We start from the raw sequence: 22,567 nt of genomic DNA on the forward strand, positions 1-22,567 counted from the left end.
GTATACTGGAGGACTTGTGGATTCAAGGCGTGCGGCAATTAACCACTTGGTGCGGTGTACGTGGATTCGGCAACTCGATCTTCAGTCAGTCGGTGAGGATTCATGGTTGTTTTAGTTAAGATCGTTTTGTAACTGCACAATGATTATTTTTAGTGGTTTGATTTCCTCCCTTGGTTTTTACCCTTTTTAAGGGGTTTTCCTCGTATATCTGTGTGTTCATCGTTTATTATTTTACAATTCCTATTATTCTGCTTCTTGAGTATTTAGATAGCGAAAAAAGAATTTCAACTGTTAATATAAACAGTGATCTTTTCAAAAAAAAAAAAAAAACCCAGGATAATATAAACTGTTCATTAACTTTAACATAATTTTCGAGTATGCTTGCAAAAAAATAACTCAATTAAATATGCATAAATGGTTTATCCAATCTTTCAACTTTTTTATTCAGAGTTTGGGATCCTAAATTCTAAATCAAAACATAGAAATAGGATCAACCACGTACTTATACATATCCAATTGAGTTTTTTTTTTTTTTATACTTCAATTGAGTTGATTTTTTGTAGGGCAACTTGAAAAATTATTTTAAAATAAAGGAATGGTTCGGATTATTCGTGTAGGATCCAAAAGTGGACCCCATGCGCAGTGGCGACTACAGGATTATTATTTCATATGGTCCGCGGAGGCCGATGCCTCGTGCTACAGCGGCAGAAGAAGCAATGGCTGTTGTTTGGAGGTAGTGCATGTAGGTGGGGGTTGGGGGGCTTGGGAGGTTGGATTGGGGGAGGGGTGGTGAACAGCTCGTGGGCCGGTGAGGTTTTTGGACGACGTCTCGAAAATCGCTTTTCTTGATGTTGTAAACTGGAGGCTGGTGCTATTGTTGTTGTTTTGGAGGAGAAGGCAGTGGGGGGAGGTGGTGCGCGTTAGCAGTGTTGGTGGTGGTCGGGAAATATTCCGGTGGGGAGATGATCGAAAATGGGTCGCTTGTTGAGGTGTCTGAGGTATTGATCTGAAGGAGGAGGAGAAGGGTAATAAGGTCTATTATATGGGCACATGGCACTTCCCCTCCAATTCTTAACAGGAAGTCAGACATAAATTAAGTTTCCATTACTTAGAAGGGGTTAAGTGTTAAAAAATAAGTTAAAGGGGGTAAAGTGTTTCCGACCCGTAGTTAAAGGGGGTAAACAATAATTTACCCAACAACAAATTCCACAAGTGTATCTCCAAAATTGATCAGGTTTTGGAATTTCGATTGTTTAATTTTGCAGCTTTTGCTTTGAGTTATGCAATGTAATTGAAGCTCAATGACTAGAGGTATTTTCTTCTCTTCTTCTTTTTTTTTTTCAATTAATTGATAGAAGAGATCATATTTACATCACATATGAATTATAAAATATAAACTTGAAATACTACAGAGAGTTTACGAGATAACTAATTCCAACAACTCAACCAATACAAGAAATAAACTCATTATAGGGTAGAAACAAAGAAAGAAATGTTGAAGATACGCCTTGAATTCAAGATGTTTGAAGAAAGGTGCTAAATTTAGTGTGCGTAGCAAAAAGGAAAATCAACTTTCAGCCACTCTAGTCCGGTGCTGGTGTGGTGTGGCGAGTTCTATGGGTGTGTGGTAATTTGCAGCTTTGGTCATCCGAAGCTGGTCTGGTTTGGTTCAGACCAACGAGGCTAGTTATGTGTGCGGCTACGCGTGTTTAAGTAGTTTTTGACCTAATTTTTTTTGTACTTTCTTATAAATGGGAGCCTTGGGGGCTGCTAGGGTTATGATATTTTGTTTAAGGACTTAGATATTACAGTAGGAAAATTGGTTCATCTTATTGGATTCCACCTAGGGTTTGTGTACGTCTAGATATCTGTTGGGTAACTCAAGTAGAGTTACAGGTATCGCCGGCTTTTTATTTCTCTCCTCATTTATAGTGATTCCTCTCGCTCTTCTCCCCGTGAAATACGTTCTTACTTTGTGCTTGACCGAAACCACGTACGTAAATCTTGTGTTCTGTTTTATCGCTTGTTGATTTGTTATATTCTCAATTTTGTTTTCGGCACAACAAGAAAGACAAAGGCCCTCCCAAGAAAAAACACTTCAAATTCAGGCAGATGGAGAGATTCAAACTTCTGACCTCCTAGTGAGATGCAAGAACCCTGACCAACCGAGCAAGGTCCAATTGGTCGACTAGAGGTATGTGGCATCGTAGTTGCTTCATAATTTGTTTGTTCGACCATTGAAAGATGAATTACTAATTTCGAGTTAGACTCAAGTGTGAGTCCACCACCACTCTAATCCAATCTGTACACCTAAGCTACTAACATAATTACTTTCCTCGTTATGGTAGAGAGACCTGAGACTTCCTGAGACTTCCTGAGAATTGATGATACTCAAGTGACTACCTTCTCTCACATTTCTTCTCTACCGACGTAGAAGGAAGGGGACTCACTCAACTCAACTCAACTCAATCATAACTTCTACTATAATTCTATATTATTGGTGTAGTTTTGGATATTTTTATTCTTACTCTGTTTCCAGAACAGTAGAAGGGGATTCCACTCAACTCAATAATATCTCTATAATTCTGTTTTTGGTATAGTTTTGGATACTTTTATTTACTCTGTTTCCAGAACGGTAAACGATTTCTTAAAAGGATTATTGATCTGACATTTATAATTTATATTATATTCGTGTAAACGAGTCGCATTGGTAGATCAGAACAGCAAATGAAGATTTAGATAACATCTTTAATTTGTGTGTGATTATTCACGAAATAAAAGTACTAATTATTGTCGTAAGTTTCAGATAAGAGATTAAATTTTTCCAACCGGCGGTGGAAAACTCCACTTTTTCACCACCACATTTTTCGATCCTACCGTGTGTTTATTTGTCAAAACTTAATAATGGTCAAAACGTGAGCAAACTGGATAAATGAAAAATGGGCGGGAGCCGAGTTCTCTAAAGGATAGCTTTATACCATTTACACACCTACGTTCACAAGGATGTGGGCTCGACACACACTACACACATCCAGTGTGCGTGCGTGGAGCTAGCCCACACCCTTGTGAGTGTGTATTTGGGTGTGTAAGAGCATCTCCAGCCTTCATCCATATTTTTCCTCAAATTTGAGTCAAATTTTGGGCAAAAATCCATTTTGGGTAGACACATCTCCAACCATCAAATCTCAATTTTACACATCTCCCTTTTTTTCTCTCTCTCTCTCTCTAACTAGCCGTTGAAGAAATGGGTCAAGGCAAAAGTTGTCGCAGATTTGGACAAAAAAATGGGTAAAACCCAAAATGAAGAAGGGTTTGGGTCAAAGATTGGAGAGAGATTTTTGTGGTTTTTGCCCCATTTTTAAATTTGAGTCTTAAAATGGGTCAAAGCTGGATATGCTCTAATGAGTGTAGTTGTGGAATGACTGTTTAGAGAAATGGTTACAAACACTTGCTTTCATTCTCGCTCGTGCTCGATCCCCGGCCCCAAGATGCATTAGTTCATGATATAGGGAATCTCAGAAATCATTATCTTATAAGATGAGCGATGCTACGGGCGCACAACAAAAAATGCACAAGTTTGAACAAATATTTTGTCCAAATACATGGGTCCCGTACGATAGACGTTGAGCTCACACATATCAAATAAGTTCTGGATAGATTTGTGTCCAGATCTGTGCACATTTATGTGTGTCCGTGGCATATTGGAATGAGCTGCACTATTGGTACCGACGGTGTGTGGGACCCACTTTTGGGTCCCTCACGGATAATATAAATAGTGATCTTTTCAAAAAAAAAAAAACCCAGGATAATATAAACTGTTCATTAACTTTAACATAATTTTCGAGTATGCTTGCAAAAAAAAATAACTCAATTAAATATGCATAAATGGTTTATCCAATCTTTCAACTTTTTTATCCAGAGTTTAGGATCCTAAATTCTAAATCAAAACTTAGAAATAGGATCAACCATGTACTTATACATATCCAATTGAGTTTTTTTTTTTACTTCAATTGAGTTGATCTTTTGCAGGGCAACTTGAAAAATTATTTTAAAATAAAGGAACGGTTCAGATTATTCGTGTAGGATCCAAAAGTAGACCCCATGCGCAGTGGCGACTACAGGATTATTATTTCATGTGGTCCGCGGAGGCCGATGCCGCGTGCTACAGCGGCAGAGGAAGCAATGGCTGTTGTTTGGAGGTAGTGCATGTAGGTGGGAGTTGGGGGGCTTGGGAGGTTGGATCGGGGGAGGGGTGGTGAACAGCTCGTGGGCCGGTGAGGTTTTTGGACGACGTCTCGAAAATCGCTCTTCTTGATGTTGTAAACTGGAGGCTGGTGCTATTGTTGTTGTTTTGGAGGAGAAGGCGGTGGGGGGAGGTGGTGCGCGTTAGCAGTGTTGGTGGTGGTCGGGAAATATTCCGGTGGGGAGATGATCGAAAATGGGTCGCTTGTTGAGGTGTCTGAGGTATTGATCTGAAGGAGGAGGAGAAGGGTAATAACGTCTATTATATGGGCACATGGCACTTTCCATCCAATTCTTAACAGGAAGTCAGACATAAATTAAGTTTCCATTACTTAGAGGAGGTTAAGTGTTAAAAAATAAGTTAGAGGGGGTAAAGTGTTTCCGACCCGCAGTTAAAGGGGGTAAACAATAATTTACCCAACAACAAATTCCACAAGTGTATCTCCAAAATTGCTCAGGTTTTGGAATTTCGATTGTTTAGTTTTGCAGCTTTTGCTTTGAGTTATGCAATGTAATTGAAGCTCAATGACTAGAGGTATTTTCTTCTCTTCTTCTTTTTTTTTTCAATTAATTGATAGAAGAGATCATATTTACATCACATATGAATTATAAAATATAAACTTGAAATAGTACAGAGAGTTCACGAGACAACTAATTCCAATAACTCAACCAATGCAAGAAATAAACTCATTATAGGGTATTTATAGGGTAGAAACAAAGAAAGAAATGTTGGAGATACGCCTTGAATTCAAGATGTTTGAAGAAAGGTGCTAAATTTAGTGCGCGTAGCAAAAAGGAAAATCAACTTTCAGCCACTCTAGTCCGGTGCTGGTGTGGTGTGGCGAGTTCTATGGGTGTGTGGTAATTTGCAGCTTTGGTCATCCGAAGCTGGTCTGGTTTGGTTCAGACCAACGAGGCTAGTTATGTGCGCGGCTACGCGTGTTTAAGTAGTTTTTGACCTAGTTTTTTTTGTACTTTCTTATAAATGGGAGCCTTGGGGGCTGCTAGGGTTATGATATTTTGTTTAAGGACTTAGATATTAGGAAAATTGATTCATCTTATTGGATTCCACCTAGGGTTTGTGTACGTCTAGATATCTGTTGGGTGACTCAAGTAAAGTTACAGGTATAACCGGCTCTTTATTTCTCTCATCGTTTATAGTGATTCCTCTCGCTCTTCTCTCCGTGAAATACGTTCTTGCTTTGTGCTTGACTGAAACCACGTACGTAAATCGTGTGTTCTGTTTTATCGCTTGTTGATTTGTTAAATTCTCAATTTTGTTTTCGGCACAACAAGAAAGACAAGAGGTATTTGGCTGTTTGTTTTGCCTTCCCTTTTTGACATATTGATCATATACGAGGTTTGCTTGATTCAAACAAAGCCATGAGGCATCGTAGTTGCTTCATAGTAATTTGTTTGTTTGACCTTTGAAAGATGAATTACTAATTTCGAGTTAGACTCAAGTGTGAGTCCACCACCACTCTGATCCGATCTGTACACCTAAGCTACTAACATAATTACTTTCCTCGTTATGGTAGAGAGACTTGAGACTTCCTGAGAATTGATGATACTCAAGTGACTACCTTCTCTCACATTTCTTCTCTACCGACGTAGAAGGAAGGGGACTCACTCAACTCAACTCAATCATAACTTCTACTATAATTCTATATTATTGGTGTAGTTTTGGATATTTTTATTCTTACTCTGTTTCCAGAACAGTAGAAGGGGATTCCACTCAACTCAATAATATCTCTATAATTCTGTTTTTGGTATAGTTTTGGATATTTTTATTTACTCTGTTTCCAGAACGGTAAACGATTTCCTAAAAGGATTATTGATCTGACATTTATAATTTATATTATATTCGTGTAAACGAGTCGCATTGGTAGATCAGAACAGCAAATGAAGATTTAGGTAACGTCTTTAATTTGTGTGTGATTATTCACGAAATAAAAGTACTAATTATTGTCATAAGTTTCAGATAAGAGATTAAATTCTTCTTACCGGAGGTGGAAAACTCCACTTTTCCACCACCAAATTTTTCGGTCCTACCGTGTGTTTATTTGTCTAAACTTAATAATGGTCAAAACGTGAGCAAACTGGATAAATGAAAAATGGGCTGGAGCCGAGTTCTCTAAATGAGAGCTTTATACCCATTTACACACCCACAGTCGTATGGATGTGAGCTCGACACACACTACACACATCCAGTGTGCGTGCGTGGAGCTAGCCCACACCATTGTGAGTGTGTACTTGGGTGTGTAAATGAGTGTAGTTGTGGAATGACTGTTTAGAGAAATGGTTACAAACACTCGCTTTCATTCTCGCTCGTGCTCGAACCCCGGCCCCGAGATGCATTAGTTCATGATATAGGGAGTCTCTGAAATCATTATCTTATAAGATGAGCGATGCTATGGGCGCACAACAAAAAATGCACAAGTTTGAACAAATATTTTGTCCAAATACATGGGTCCCATACAATAGACGTGGAGCTCACACATATATCAAATAAGTTCTGGATAGATTTTTGTGTCCAGATCTATGCACATTTATGTATGTCCATAGAATTTTAGAATGAGCTGCACTATTGGTACCGACTTGTAAATTACCAATGGGGTACCGATGGCGTGTGGGACCCATTTTTGGGTTCCTTACGAATAATATAAACAGTGATCTTTAAAAAAAAAACGGATAATATAAACCGTTCATTAACTTTAACATAATTTTGGACTATCCTTGCAAAAAAAAAAACTCAATTAAATATGCACAAACGGTTTATCCAATCTTTAACTTTTTATTGAGAGTTTAGGATCCTAAATTTTAAATCAAAACTTAGAAATTGGATCAACCACGTACTTACACATATCCCATTGAGCTAATTTTTTTGCTTCAATTGAGTTGATTTTTTGCAGGGCTACTCGAAAAATGATTTTAAAATAAATGAACGGTTCAGATTATTCGTGTAGGACCCAAAACTCAACCCCACACGCAGTGGCGACTACATGATTATTATTTCACGTGGTTGAAAATTTCCTCAAACTTGAATTACAATCCGCCAACGTCTAAAATTGTTACTTAATTATAGGTCAATCAAATTTTTAAAGTTTTTTTCAAACCATTACATTCAAAATGACTTGACCAGCAAAAAAAAAACTCTCAAATAGGAGCAACATGCTAAATGATTAAATAGGTGTAAAATGGAGGAAATCGGAATGTGAGATCGATCTCGATATAGCTTTACATACCCCTATAGTGTAGTAATTTTTAACCCAAAAAATGTCTCCCCACTTGAAAAAATGAATTTAGTTTTCCATGCCTTGTGAAGTCAAAATCCAATTTTTCTTTACACAAATAGTTTTAAGGTGAATGAAATTTTCTTGCTTCTTTCTAAAAGAAGAAGATGCGTATTGTTCCCTCTTCAGGTTTTAAATTCGAAACCTTCTGAGTTAGTTCATACAAAGCATTGCCCTAGCTTTAAGTGGGCTCCATACTAGTTTATATATAGTAAATTGAGTCTCCAGTGATCAATTGAAGTATGCGCAAACTAAATACCCTTAGAGAGAGAAATTGTGTATTGCTTTAACGGAAAAATTACCTAGTACTTTGAAGTATGCACGCCAGGGTGCATGGGTTCATAAAGAATTTGTCATGGGTTCATATCTTGACCAATAGAAATGTACTATAGAAATAGTAGTAGCATTTTAATTTCTTTCTTCTTCTTTTTTGTCAAACGAAAATTCATTTTAATTTCTTTCCACATGCTATCATTACTCTCACTAGTTTCCTTATAGCATCGACCACTGCCCACCTCATCACCTCTCTCTCTCTCTCTCTCTCTCTCTCTCTCTCTAAGATTCTCTATATAAGGAGCGAGAGAGAGCATCTTATTTACTCCACCACATTGCTCCATCCTAAATCCCCTACTATGCCCTCAGAGGAAAAAATCTCTACAAAAATGGTCACCCCCAAGGATCTCGAAAATGCCACTCCATACACTCCGCTGCCGGACTCCGCCGCTTCCTCGGCAGCCATCAAGGCTCTCGCCGGGATATTCCTTTCCCTGCTTTTTCTATCACTTCTAATTGTCTTGATTTTTAACCAAGACCCACAACCCTCCCCTGATGAAATCATGAACGAAAATGATCAGCCAACGTCTTCTCCTCTGATCCCAATGTCGCCCGAAAAGTTAATGCCGCCGTCGAGAAGGATGGCACGGGGGGTGTCGTGGAAGACATTCCGGGACTTCTCCGGCGAACTTGACTCGGTGTATCCTTGGAGCAACGCCATGTTCGCTTGGCAAAGAACTGCTTTCCATTTTCAACCAGAAAAAAACTGGATGAATGGTACGTTACAAACAGCTTTTTTCTTTTTCTCTTTCTACCCTTTTCATTCCATTGTGTTCCATTTCCATATAAATTATATGAATGCTTGTTAAATTTTTGTACTGAGTCTAACTTTAATTGTGGTATTTTCCATGGCTGCTGTTTGGGGAATTGGACTAACTTCTGCTTCAGATCCTAATGGTATCTCTCTCTCTCTCTCTCTCTCTCTCTCTTGCTCCGTGATTATGTTATGTTAATAAGCAGAAAAAAAATGTTTCTTCCTTCGTAAAGAAAATCATTGTTACGAAGATACTTTTCGGACATGAATAGACACACGTGTAACACACATGTGATTTATGTCATCATGTGTCCATCACTGTACGATTTGTTTGGATCCTATATTTATCATGCGGGATTCAAGTGCATTGAACCATATACACATTTGATTCGAATACTCATTTACTACTACTTGAAAGCCAGAACGATAACAAGATCAATAAACAGAGTCACAAAGGTAGAGGTGCCCACACACAGTACGCTATTTTTAATAAGGGATATCAATAGTTAAGCAGAAAAACGATTTGACGTAGGCTCGTAGCTGCGATAAGGATTCTGTTTTGGTGTTGAGCGAATTAGCGCAGTGATTGAAAGTGTTGAACCCCTTTTTTGGGTGTGTTAGAGCTACATTTTTGTAAACTTATAAGTGTGAACCCATTTTTAGGGTTAATCGTTTGTCTTGACAAGATGAATTGAAAAAGTATAAAAATATGGACCGATATTGAAAAATTCAAATGAGACTTCACTTTTGACAAATAAGATAGCTGTTTGATACTTTATTTGTTTTTAGTGAATTCTTTTTTTTGTTTTTCATCATAATTTTATTCATCTTAGACTCATATCGTCAAGACGAATGATTAATCTAAAAAATATGATGCGAATTTAACAAAAGTTTAAAAAAAAATGAACAAAATACACAAAACAAAGAAGAAAAAAAAAGTTTACAAGAATGGAGCCTAAAGTGTGTGAAAGTTTGGTTCCGGCACTAACATTACTTTTTTCGTTTTTAGCGAATTAATATTGATGCTAAAAAATAAGCTTACCAGATCCATGGGGTGATTATGAGGGTAATGTTAAGTAGTAATTTCAGAGGACACGTGTGTGGCTGGGAATTCCTAGAGGTGCCACAAATAGTGGGGACAGGACCAACTAGATTGGAGTCATTGGACTGACGTAGGGGACTTCCACTTCCTGTATCATTGGATCAGCTTAATACATACTTCCGACCCAAGATATTTGTCTGATTCGTAAAATGAGGATTCAAAAATAATGCATTTCTTTCAAGAAAAATATCAAATTTTTTTCATATGTTAAAAGAACTCATTGATATCTAGTGAATTGTTGAAATTTTTTTTGCAAAAATTGTATTATTTTTACGTCATTATTTTGCGGATCGGCAAACATTATGGAACGGGGAGTCCTACTTCTATATTGGGACTGTTCTGTTCTGTTCACCAAACCTACCACATGTGCGTTTGAAATTAAGATATCGAGTGGTCGGGGTTAGAGATACTAAAAGAAATTGGAGTACTAATCGTTAGCTTAGTTTATTCATAATTAACATGCACGGCATGAGGAATTTTCTAGAGTGATTATGGTTAGTACCATGGTATCCGCACAAGTTTGTAATAATTTTAAAAGAGCGTTAGGCCGCACAATGCTCGAGAAATATGTACCGAATAACTTAACTTGTCGCACACACTTAGGGTTGTCATCTAATTGAGCCGTTTACGAACAATTGTGGAATGTTTGGCTCGAGCCTTTGCTGCACTGTGTACGTAGTCAAACACCCAATACCTGAATAATGCATACTAGCTTACTCCAGTTGATTGTCATGGCCCTCAAGGCCCAAATGACCCCGTTCCAGAACATCTTCTTAAAAAATAAGTACTTATTTCACATTTTTAAACTCAAAAATAACGTAAATGAAAAATAATTTTTTAATTTTTTTTGCACCGTATTAAAGATATCAATGAGATCTATTAAACAAGATCTATAGTGATAGAAAAATTATTTGCGTAAGCACATGATTTTTGAACTTGAAATTGCCTTTTTAAAAAATAAGTACTTATTTATCATTCCGGAACGGGGCTAAGATTACTTATAGTCCATGTCTCCAATATTTAATCATGTGCCCAATGTTTTCAATTCTTCTGGCAGGTCCACTATTTTACAAGGGGTGGTACCACATTTTCTACCAGTACAACCCGGAATCCTCGGTTTGGGGCAACATCACATGGGGCCACGCAGTTTCGGAAGACATGATCCATTGGCTCCACCTTCCCTCCGCCATGGAACCCGATACCTGGTTCGATGCTAATGGTGTTTGGACCGGGTCTGCCACGATCCTACCCGATGGCCAAATCGTAATGCTTTACACCGGATTCACCAACAAAAAAGTGCAGGTCAGTCGCGACTCTAGAAAAATTTCTACTGATAGGTATCATTCAAAAACCTCTACTCACTAAGTTTACTCATAAAAGTGCTTGTTTTTTGCTCAATCCAAATTTATTCAAGGTGGATTGAATATAAATCGAGTAAAAAACTATTTTGATCATCAAGAATAGATAGTTCTTGTTCTTTAGGAATTTACAAATGCATAATATTTGTATTGTTTGTTCTTAGGAATTTGTAGGGTCTATTAACCCATACCGAATATACTAACGTGGTTTGGTGCAGGTGCAAAACCTTGCGTATCCCGCCAACCTATCCGATCCGCTCCTGATAGACTGGGTCAAGTACTCTGGTAACCCAGTTTTGGTTCCCCCGCCCGGTATTCATCGGAAAGATTTTAGGGACCCTACCACCGCATGGGTCAACCAAGATGGAAAATGGCGGGTTGCTATCGGGTCAAAGATTAATTCCACGGGTATTACCCTTGTTTACGAAACCACCAATTTTACTAGTTTTGAATTATTGGAGGGTGTTATGCATGCGGTTCATGGTACGGGTATGTGGGAGTGTGTGGACTTCTACCCGGTTTCAACAAGTGACGCAAATGGGCTGGACACGTCGTTCAATGGGCCGGGTATTAAGCATGTCCTGAAGGCAAGCTTGGATAATGAGAAGAAGGATTATTATGCAATTGGGACATATGATCCTGTAAATAACACGTGGACGCCCGATAACCCGGAAATGGATGTGGGTATCGGGTTGCGGGTGGATTATGGGGTGTACTATGCATCAAAGACGTTTTATGACCAGAACAAGCAGAGAAGGATCTCGTGGAGTTGGATCGGAGAAACTGATAATGCAAGTGATGACCTTTTGAAGGGTTGGGCATCAGTTCAGGTATATATCCCCTCATCTATCATAAACCGCGTCAATTACATTCACTTCAATGTTTGTATACTTGTAAAAAAGATCTGAAAAGTGTTCAAATTGGAAGTGTTGGCCTAGGGTATGGCTCACAATACTAAATTTGAATCCATACCATATGGTAGTACTTGTTTTCGGGTACTTTTTGCCTTTCGGGATATGAGTTAGTTGTATATTGTGTTTTGCAATAACCACATATGCTTCATTTGGATGCAGTTTTTACCCTTTTTAAAGACAAATTTTGAACTAGTATTCTATTTGTATACTTCATTGTTTCCGTTTTAGCGAGAGTGAAAAATTAAAAGTTAGTGCCCAGAATGATCAAACGAGGTCTTATCAATTTGCACCAGTTGCCAGGGAATTCATGCTAACACTCATGAATGGAGCATCTATAGGTGACTGATTTGGTTCCTGTTGTGCTTGTGCAGACCATTCCAAGGACGATAGTGTTTGACAAGAAGACCGGAAGCAACATACTTCAATGGCCAGTGGAAGAATTGGAGATGTTGCGATCGAACGGTACTGAATTCCATGGAGTGGAGCTTGGTCCGGGATCAGTCGTGCCACTGAACATAGGCTCGGCTACAGAGGTCTCTAGCTATTACATTTCTAGTACTTTTTACGTGCTTGTCGAATTATTGTTGTAACAGAAATGTCAATGTAGTAAGCTTACGAGGACTTGTTTTGTCAATGTTGACAGTTGGACATAGTTGCTACATTTGAAGTAGACAAGGCGGTGCTGGAGGCGACAACTGAAGCCAATGTTGGTCACACATGCAACACCACCGGTGGTGCTGTATCAAGAGGCGCTTTGGGACCTTTCGGGCTGCTGGTTCTCGCTGATGAAGCGTTGTCCGAGTTAACGCCTGTCTATTTCTACATTTCTAAGTTCATTGACGGCAGTTACAAGACCTTCTTCTGTTCCGATGAGATGAGGTTTGTCTTTTCCTATGCCTAAATAATGTCCCTTCGCCTAAACAAAAACCGTATATTCCTCAATTTGGAGATATGTCGTTGAAATACGCCTGATCAAATGAAAAAAAACGTTGAACTATTGCAGGTCATCAAAGGCTTCATCAGTTAACAAGAGGGTGAATGGTGGCACGGTCCCTGTGCTCGAAGGCGAAAAATTCTCTATGCGATTATTGGTATGTTGGAATATCTCATTTCTCACTCTGCTTCAAACTACTGTTATTACATTTTTTTGCTCAATGGATGTAATTGAATTGGTGGAAAAATCAATCCAGGTGGATCATTCGATTGTGGAAAGCTTTGCTCAAGGAGGAAGAACAGTGATCACGTCTCGACTTTACCCGACGAGGGCCATCGATGGAGCAGCGCGAGTATTTCTGTTCAACAATGCCACCGGAACAAATGTAACAGCATCTCTGAAGATATGGCAAATGGATTCAGCAGACATTCACTAATTCTTGTTGTCTGGAAAATGGAAGAAAAAGGGGAGAAAAAAAAAATCTGGAATTTCGCAGCAACCAAACTCCGATATTGTGTGTAAAATCCCATCTTTTTGGGCATGTCCAAAGGCATTATGTAATTAGTTGTAGATCATTAATGTTAATTGATAGTTTTCGATCTCCATTCATGTATGCCTCCGCCTGATCTCTTATTCCTATCCCACTTGAAACAGAATTACTAGTTCTTTGAGTTTCCCTAAACTAAATGGACTAAAAAAGCCCACATTTTCACAAATTTCTAGGTATTTCATTCTCAAGACATACATGATCTAAAATAATATTCACGGGAAATCGTAATTAGCCCTAAAATCCAAAAAAAAATAAAAATGGAAATGCTCATGTGCATCGAAATATGGATCAAGTACAGTTGCATTTATTTGGTGGTCATCATTTATGCAACGGCGATTAATACGTGCGCCGTTCTGAAAATTTATCTTATAGGAAACAAGGTTCACTCATGCTTCATTTCTCCAAAAAAACAAGAGAAATTAAGAGTGAATCACCTTTTCCCATGTAGTAGAAATATTCATAGCATCGGCCATGTTAACATATTAACAATGTACCGATACCTGTCACCATATGCGGTAAATAATACACGTATCGATAGATTTGTGATACTAACATCACCCGATTGAGTTTTCTTTTAGATCTTTCATTTGACATCCTAAAATGGTCGAAACAGATATGAATGAGATATATTTCCTCAAATTTATTAAGGACAACTCAACTAATGAATGTGTACATAAATAAAAGTAATTTCCTTATCAAAAACTCACGGTCAAAGTTTTTGTCCATAATTCAAGATTTTGACGGGGAAATCATCTCCAAATGAATGACAATCAATATTGTTTCCTTCCTTGTGCTACAATTAAATTAAGGACCATTTTAGTGAAATTAATTAATTACGAATTACAGTTACCAATTCTTGGAACATTTTTCGTTGTATTCTACTCTTAAGAAATTCATAGTGTCACGCATGGCCTAGTACTACCAGTATTAAGTGCTTAAACATGCCGATAGTATTTCGTGGCCGTAGTATTATATGGTAAGTAAATCCGAATATATGCGGACAAGTAAGGCACGCTCTAAAATCTAAAATCTTACGAATCTTTTTCGGTCATTAATGTTTTTCTTTTCTCAATTTTTTAATCGATCAAGGTCCCGATTATAAGTTGAGAAACACTCTTTCATTTCTGACATGCAATGACAACGGTATTTCAAGTGAAAAGAACTTGGAATACGAGTTCCATGAGCCAGACCCGGACAGAAATGCCTGTCCGAAGTCATTCGACGTGAATAGAATTTACATGCATCGAACAGGTGTGTAATGTGGTTTGGATAATATTCCACGAAATTAATTGCTCCCCTAATGAGTGAGTTGAATCGGGGTGGAAACGGGTTTAGCGAGTTGCCGGTGATAACGTCACGAACAGTGGTCCCCACAATATCTGCCGAAAAAGGGAAGCGCCAAAGGGCACAATCCCAGTGCTGAGGACTCCACACTTTCCTTGCAAACAAAGCCAGCCAAGTTATTGTTAGCAAAAACAGACACAGCCGTTCTCTCTCTCTCTCTCTCCCTCTCTCTCTCTCTCTCTCTCCCTCTCCCTGACGCTCTGTATATATAAATGGTGATGTGATCATTGTGATGTGAAAATCCTGAGTGGAAATCCGCTTTACGAAAAACAGAAACCGTCGCGAAGCCTTTTCTTAGATGGAGTTTTTGGGGTCGGTTGGGTTGCGTTTGGTACTATACGTTGCTTTGCTGTTCGGTCTCTGTTTTGCTGGAGACCCATTTGCCAAATTCGACTTGGAGCTCTCTTACATCACCGTTTCTCCTTTGGGTTCTCCTCAACAGGTCCTCTCTCTCTCTCTCTCTCTCTCTATGCAGAAACTCACACACTCACAGAGGCACGTAATCATCCGAACATAGCAAATGACGGAACCGATTTGTGCAGCAGTTTTTTTTTTTTTTATCGTCAGTTTTTCGTGAAAAAAATTCTAGGGAAACACACACAAATACACATAAAATTTGTGGGGTCCACACACCAGCACAACTCACTCAAAAATACACACACTCACAAATTTTGCGCTGTGTATGTGGTGGACACCACGAATGACGTGACTGTGTGTATTTGTGTGGGGGGTAGCAGAACAATTGCATTTGTGAAGCAGTTAAGTTTCAAAAGTATCGCTGTAGATGAATTCTCTGTGTATGATTTGTGGCTTTTCATGATTTATAGCAGTGTCAAGTGTGCAGTTAAGGTAGAAATACGAAGGTTGAATTAGATATAGTGTGGGTGTGACTGATTCTGATTTTATGGCTTTTTCCTGGGTTTTGTGGCTTGTTTTCCCCTGTAATTTATAGATGACTCGGTAGTTGCAGTTGATTCAGCAAGGGGTATTAGGAATATGCAATTTATTTCTGTCCACTCTGAGTGTCCGAGCTAGCTTACATACACCTCGACTATTCTTTAGGAGACTCAGTGCCACTAGCGAGAAGTCTCATTAAAGCCAAGACAAAGTGCTACGTTAAATTGGTGGCATTGGCCTCATAGGAGTTGATAGCACTCGGAAGGTTTCAAGCCTGAAATCTTAAAAATAGGACACTAAAACTGGCCCCATGACAATAGGATTTTACGTGATTTGTTGGTAAGGTCCACTTTGGGAAAATCTCGTTCATCCGTGCATTTTCTATGGTCGATTTTTTAATTTCTGTGTTCCTAGACTTATTTTAGGACTATTTTTCATTTGTCAAAGAGATTGGGTTCGAGTGCCTGTCATTATGGGTCAATGTTCTACGTGGGATTTGTGATTTTAAAGGTTCTATATCACTGATTTGTCGTGACTATTGCAAATGTCGTTGGATGAAATGACTGGGTTACTACTTTTGAAGTAGATTTGTATCAAAATTCCACCCTAATGGTTTCTCAGATGGTTTTCCATTTCCATTTTTTTTTGATCCGCTCGAAATTATTCATAATTAAAAACGCCATACGGCATCTACAGATTTCAATCAAAACCACGAAATGGTACTACAGGAATAACCGGAAGGACTAATTGAAGTCTGAGAGCAGGGACATCTTCACACCACCACATACTCAAAGGCAAGGTCGGGACACGTGGAGTATGCACCAGACAAACAATTCCCTTCAAAAATCAAAACCCTAATCGCAGTAATCAAAGCAGCGCAGAGAAATCTGTCTTTCCCAATACAGTAATCTTAAGCCAAAACGCCGGCGAAACCGCAAAACAAAAACACAAAGTGCTTTTCCTTCGCCGGTAAGGACGCCACTCCAAAGAGCAAACTCCCGCTGGCACGCAGAGTTTTGGCCACGGACGGACAACCATTGACAGTCCAACGCAGCTTCGAAGACACGGCGGGCAGACCACTGATCTGAGGCAAACAACCACACCAAACCAGTCACATAAAGACTAGACACAAAGTTATTTGCCCACCACCGCACCCTCCGGATCTAGGGAAAACCCAAACCGGAAAACAAAAACCGGACTGGAAAAACAGCCGGAGAAAACACAGAGAAACAAAAAACACAAAGTGTAGCATTTTTGAAACAGAAAACACTCTAACCCAACCGCACACTTTATTACTCACCGCCGCCCCTCGAGAACTTCAGATCTGGGAAACTCATGTGCTAAATGGAGGAATCTGATAATTTGGCTTGAGAATTTGCTATTGAGGTTTATTGCATGAAAAAACTTCATCGTTCATAATTCATGTCTTGTCGCCTGGTTTCATTTTCTTTTTGGCTATTTTCTCCCTGGCTTAGTAACTTGAATTCCTGTGCTAACTTGAGGTTAATTGGATATTTGAGCTTGTGCATTTTTCATATCTTATATTGCCATTGTTTGCAGGTTATAGCAGTTAATGGGAAGTTTCCTGGTCCAACTCTTAATGTTACTACTAACTACAATGTTGTAGTAAATGTCACGAACAAATTGGATGAAAGTCTCCTCATTACTTGGTAGGTATCAGCAAACTCTTAACAAAAACCTATCTACTTTCAATTTTTCAATAGCTGGGCTTTTGCACATCAAGTAATTCTAAGGCTTCCGCGATATATGGCACCGACAGGCCTGGAGTGCAAATGCGTCGTGCTGCTTGGCAAGATGGTGTTCTGGGGACAAACTGCCCTATCCCTCCAATGTGGAACTGGACCTATCAGTTTCAAGTCAAAGATCAGGTCGGTAGCTTCTTCTATTTCCCCTCGCTCAATTTTCAGAGAGCAGCAGGTGGCTATGGTTCTTTCGTCATCAGCAACAAGAATGAGGTCCTACTGCCTTTTAATGCCCCGGATGCGGATATTTTCATTATGATTGGTGATTGGTATAAGCGAAACCATACGGTTAGTATTTGTTTCAGTTTTTGTGGGTTTGAGTTACTGTTAAATGGAAATTTGATTTCAGTAAGTACAAATATAATGCTTGTTGGTCCCTGAACTTCAGGCACTTAGTAAGGATCTTGATGCTGGAAAAGAACTTGGTATACCTGATGGGGTTCTGATTAATGGGAAGGGACCTTATAGATATAGTAATACGCTGGTTCGGGGTGGCATTGATCATGAAACCATCAAAGTTGAACCAGGTAATGTAGCTTTTAAATGATTCTTACATGAAGAGATTTACGGTCATTTGGAAGCTCTTCTCATAGTGAACTGATTTATAATTCTATTGTCATGTTTGTTGACTGTTACTTTTTCCTTTTCACTTACTAAACCTCCTTGTTCAGCAGAATTAAGGCCACTCAACTTAGATGTGCGCTTTAGTCTGTATCTCTTGGTTTGTAGAACTGGCACATACCCCAATGCATTTTAGCTAGACTTAGTTCTCTTTGATTTAGTAGGTTGGAATTAAAAGGGTACGCCCTTCTTTTGTCAAGTGTATTATTTTCTTCCGAGTTATACTCAGAATTTCCAATGAAAAACGTTCTCCTTTTATCTGCCAGTATAAAGTGGAATCCATTTCATTTCCAATTGTTCTGCATTAACAGCTTCCCACACTGTTGTACACTTTCCTACTTGAGCATACTGTAAAATCTTCGTGTTCGATCTAAACTAGGTGTGGTGCAATTTATTTTTCTGCAGGAAAAACTTACCGAATACGTGTGCACAATGTGGGGGTCTCAACTTGTTTGAATTTCCGAATCCAGAACCATAATCTGCTTCTAGTAGAAACGGAGGGTGACTACACTTTACAAGAAAGCTTTAGTAGCTTAGATATCCATGTTGGGCAGTCTTACTCTTTTTTAGTTACCATGAATCAAAGTGCAAGTAGCGACTACTATATAGTGGCAAGTGCTAGGTTTGTGAACCAGGATCTTTGGCAAAGGGTTACTGGTGTTGCTATCTTGCACTACTCCAATTCAAAAGGAAAGGCAACTGGTCCTCTCCCTGATCCACCAAATGATGTTTACGACAAGTCATTTGTTCTGACCGAGGCATTGACCATCAGGTTTGTTGCTTGGTTCTCATTATGATGTCATTTTGAATCCGTGTAGTCCAACATTTTCATGATTTTATGGTATGCATCAGAGTGTCTTGAATGAGATTCAAGGGAGAAAAATAAATGGTTATCTTTAGATATAATTTTGGTGAAATTGGAATGTGAGACTTTCAATGGATGAAAGAGGAGGAAGTTGGTAAGTTGTCTGATTAACATTGACTAAAACAGTACTCAACTCATACTTCTCATTGCAGACTGCACATTTTTGTCCTTTGAGAAACGTAAAAAGTATCTCCAAAAAAATCCTTTTAGACTTCTAGCTTAACCATATATTCTTCAAAAGCTAATGTAACTCAAATGCCAAACCAATGCTTCAAACAATATCAAACTCTACTGTTAATACACCTCCTTTCCCATGGTCTTCGGTTTGAGCCCCCCCCCCCCTCCACTCCTTTTTTTTTTCCTCCCATTTTTCTATGTACTCTTACCGTATCTAATTATCACAGATCTAGGTTGATTATTTTTTCCTGTACTGGACTTTTATCAGGCAAAACGCATCTGCAAGTGGATCTCGTAGAAACCCTCAAGGTTCTTTTCACTATGGTTTGATCAACGTGACTGACACATACGTGTTAAGGAGCATGCCACCGGTTGTTATTGATGGAAAACTCCGGTCGACGTTTAATGGAATTTCATTTGTCAATCCTAACACACCAGTTAGACTTGCCGACAAATTTAAAGTGAAAGGTGATTACAAGCTTGATTTCCCAAGCAGGCCACTGAATGGACCCCCTCGTAGTGACATATCTTCGATTAATGGTACATATAAGGGCTTCGTTGAAATCATATTGCAGAACAATGATACAGTTGTGCAGAGCTTTCACATGGATGGTTACTCATTTTTTGTTGTTGGGTACATTTCTTACCTTGGGTATCACTATGCAATATCGAATTTCCGTCTGAGTTTGTTGATAACTATGTTATTGCTATTGTAGGATGGACTATGGGGAATGGACTAATGGTAGCAGAAAATCGTATAATAAGTGGGACGCAATATTTCGCTGTACAATACAGGTTTGCTCCTCTCTCTCTCTCTCTCTCTCTCTCTCTCTCTCTCTCTCTCTCTCTCTCTCTCTCTCTCTCTCTCTCTCTCTCTCTCTCTCTGTGCGCGCGGAGCAAGATTTGTCATAATGAGGTGCAAGTTTATGAGAAAATTTGTTCTGAGGCGACCCCTGGTTTATAAAAACAAGGACATCAAATAAGACCTTTCTGTTACAAGATCTATGCATCTGAATTAGTTTGCTGCTTACATTTGTGTACTTCATGGTCTTTATAATGTCTCTTACATGTGCTGGAGCAACTTATAATATTCGCTAATGAGAGCTTTAGGCTGTGTTTCGGATCTTGGATTTGCGGATGGAAATGTAATGGATGGGGAAAAGACAGTAAAAACATTGGATAAGCTTGAAAATCTTCCATTTCATTTCTTTTTCCTCCGCAGACCCCTAAATGTAATATCCAAACAGTGCCTTAAATCTTCTATATTTTACTATTCCCCCCAGCATGCTACATGCACCGAGAAAGCTGCACAAAGAAATGAATATGTGCTTGAGATTCATTTTCCCAATACGTGGCATTGAATCTGAACCACCCATTAATTATTATGTGCAATTTCTGTTGCACTTATTTTGCATGAGTTTCCTGTTTTTCCTCTTCCCCTCTTTGATAATTGAAATGCACATTCTATTTCTTCTAGTAATTTCCACTGTTTCCTTATATATAAGTAGGTTTTCCCTGGGGGATGGACAGCAATTATGGTCTCTCTCGACAACGTTGGAGTGTGGAATCTTAGGACAGAAAATCTTGATAGATGGTACCTTGGCCAAGAGACGTATATGAGAATCGTAAATCCTGAAGAAAACAACACAACAGAATTGGCTGCACCTGATAATGTCCTTTACTGTGGTGCCCTTGGATACATGCAGAAGTATAATTCTCTCTCTCTCTCTCTCTCTCTCTCTCTCTCTCTCTCTCTCTCTCTCTCTCTCTCTCTCTCTCTCATGCATATATCCGAACTGATATTCTCATTGCTCTTCTGTTTGCATTTCAGGCCACAGAGAACCTGTTCTTCAGCATCAACTGTTGGTGCACAATCAAGACTGGATTTCACTCTGCTGATTCTGTTTTCTGCTGCCATTTTAGTTATGTGGTAGTATTTGCTTGAGTTACAGTTTTAGTTGTAAGATAGTAGGACTAGTTGTCAAGAGAAGTACTTTCAGCACAAATTTTCATTTGTTTTGTTTTACCCACGTCGTCGGTATTTGGGTGTACCCATCACTTGTTATGTGACAAAGTTGCATGCTGGTGAAGATTCACCCACATTTTTCAACAATTTAATTTGTGCCGAACTGTATGTTTTTGTTTCCTGTGGCTGTGGTGTTTGTTTTGGTATACTTTTCCCTATAAGAAGATTATGCAACTGCTTTATGTGCCCTTTTTAGGGCTGTAAACGAACCGAGCAGCTCGCGAGTTTAGCTCGGCTCGGCTCGTTAAGGCTTGGTTCATTTAGTAAACGAGCCAAGCTCGAGCTCGAGTTTTGGCTAGTTTGACAAAAGCTCGGTTTGTTAAGGATGGCTTGGTTTGATTAAAGATGTTCGTTTAGTAAATGACTCAACTTGGCTCGATAAGGGCTCAGCTTGTTAAGGCTCGAGCTCTACAAAGCTCGGCTCATTTACAGCCCTAGCCTTTTTCCTTGGACTTGAAGTGTGTGAGGGCTTGCAGTTCAAAGAAGTAAATGATTACTGAACGTGGAAATCTGGAAATTTGTGTGTTTGCCTGTGGCAGGCTTGACTCTTGAGTCTTGAGACATTGTTCACTTAGCATTATTCAACAAAAAAATAATACAAAATCAAAATAATGCAAACATTACTCTGGGAGATTGTTAATGACAAGAACAAAACAAGGAATGATTTCAGGGAGGACGACTAAATACACAAGTGCATGCACGAAACAAACTAAGAAATACACAAGTGCATGCACGAAACAAACTAAGAACTCCTATCGCCATGAAGCTCAGTTAAATGTTAGAGCCGAAGGCCTGAAGAAAGCGAAGAACTAGGAGATAGTGGGAGAAATCTCCTTTAAAACATCTTGATACAAGCCAATGAGCCACCCTATTATTTTCTCTATGACACCAAATTCAAAAGACCATTGCCTAATAAAAGCATGGCAAAAACACATACACCATGATATACGGGAAACCATACATCCTCTAACAATAGGCAAGAGAGAATCTTTCCCGACAACTCAGGTATTGTTCATACACTAACATGTAGACTGACGATCAATTAATCATATCCCAAATCCCAATGGCCCGAAGTTCACTTTCGGATTGTCGAAAAACAAAAACAATTTTGGTTTTCAAGTTAAAACAATTGGAGTTATGGTGATTTAGTAGAGAACTGATATGAATGAGGAAAATAAGGCTTTGTTTTTATTTTGAAGTTTTCATTTTGTCCATCTTTGAAGTTTAGCTCCCCCCTTCACTCTACTGTCTACATAGAGTCCATGTTTGATGGTGGTTGTAGAGTACTGTAGACTGGATTGGGAATCCAATGGGCCCTCTTCATGGGTTTTTGATTTGAATTTTGAGTGGGGGATTGATATAATGCCCGGACTATTAATGGCCCTCTTTACTAT

General features: G+C 38.9%; 2 protein-coding genes and 1 long non-coding RNA gene across 3 annotated transcripts in view; 2 read left to right on the plus strand and 1 right to left on the minus strand.

Annotated features, from left to right (window-relative positions):
* LOC131300048 (uncharacterized) overlaps positions 1–13,501 on the minus strand; it is a 61,286-nt gene extending 47,785 nt beyond the window's left edge. Inside the window, exon 1 of the long non-coding RNA XR_009190857.1 lies at positions 13,364–13,501. This is a non-coding gene — a long non-coding RNA (uncharacterized LOC131300048). The remainder of the gene's footprint in view (positions 1–13,363) is intronic.
* On the plus strand, positions 8,165–13,366 carry LOC131300047 (beta-fructofuranosidase, soluble isoenzyme I-like). Its single transcript, XM_058325693.1, has 8 exons — positions 8,165–8,585; positions 8,757–8,765; positions 10,782–11,026; positions 11,301–11,912; positions 12,368–12,529; positions 12,640–12,875; positions 13,000–13,087; positions 13,187–13,366. The coding sequence occupies exons 1-8, from the start codon at positions 8,168–8,170 to the stop codon at positions 13,364–13,366; spliced, it is 1,950 nt and encodes a 649-aa protein (XP_058181676.1). The 5' UTR covers positions 8,165–8,167.
* Positions 13,502–14,638: 1,137 nt separating the features above from the next.
* LOC131300044 (monocopper oxidase-like protein SKU5) lies at positions 14,639–21,257 on the plus strand. Its single transcript, XM_058325685.1, has 9 exons — positions 14,639–15,266; positions 17,282–17,391; positions 17,502–17,772; positions 17,873–18,011; positions 18,511–18,877; positions 19,416–19,781; positions 19,864–19,942; positions 20,656–20,855; positions 20,979–21,257. The coding sequence occupies exons 1-9, from the start codon at positions 15,123–15,125 to the stop codon at positions 21,079–21,081; spliced, it is 1,779 nt and encodes a 592-aa protein (XP_058181668.1). The 5' UTR covers positions 14,639–15,122; the 3' UTR covers positions 21,082–21,257.
* The last annotated feature ends 1,310 nt before the right edge of the window (positions 21,258–22,567 follow it).

This window comes from Rhododendron vialii, chromosome 9a, assembly GCF_030253575.1.
Source record: "Rhododendron vialii isolate Sample 1 chromosome 9a, ASM3025357v1".
NCBI lineage: Eukaryota > Viridiplantae > Streptophyta > Magnoliopsida > Ericales > Ericaceae > Rhododendron > Rhododendron vialii.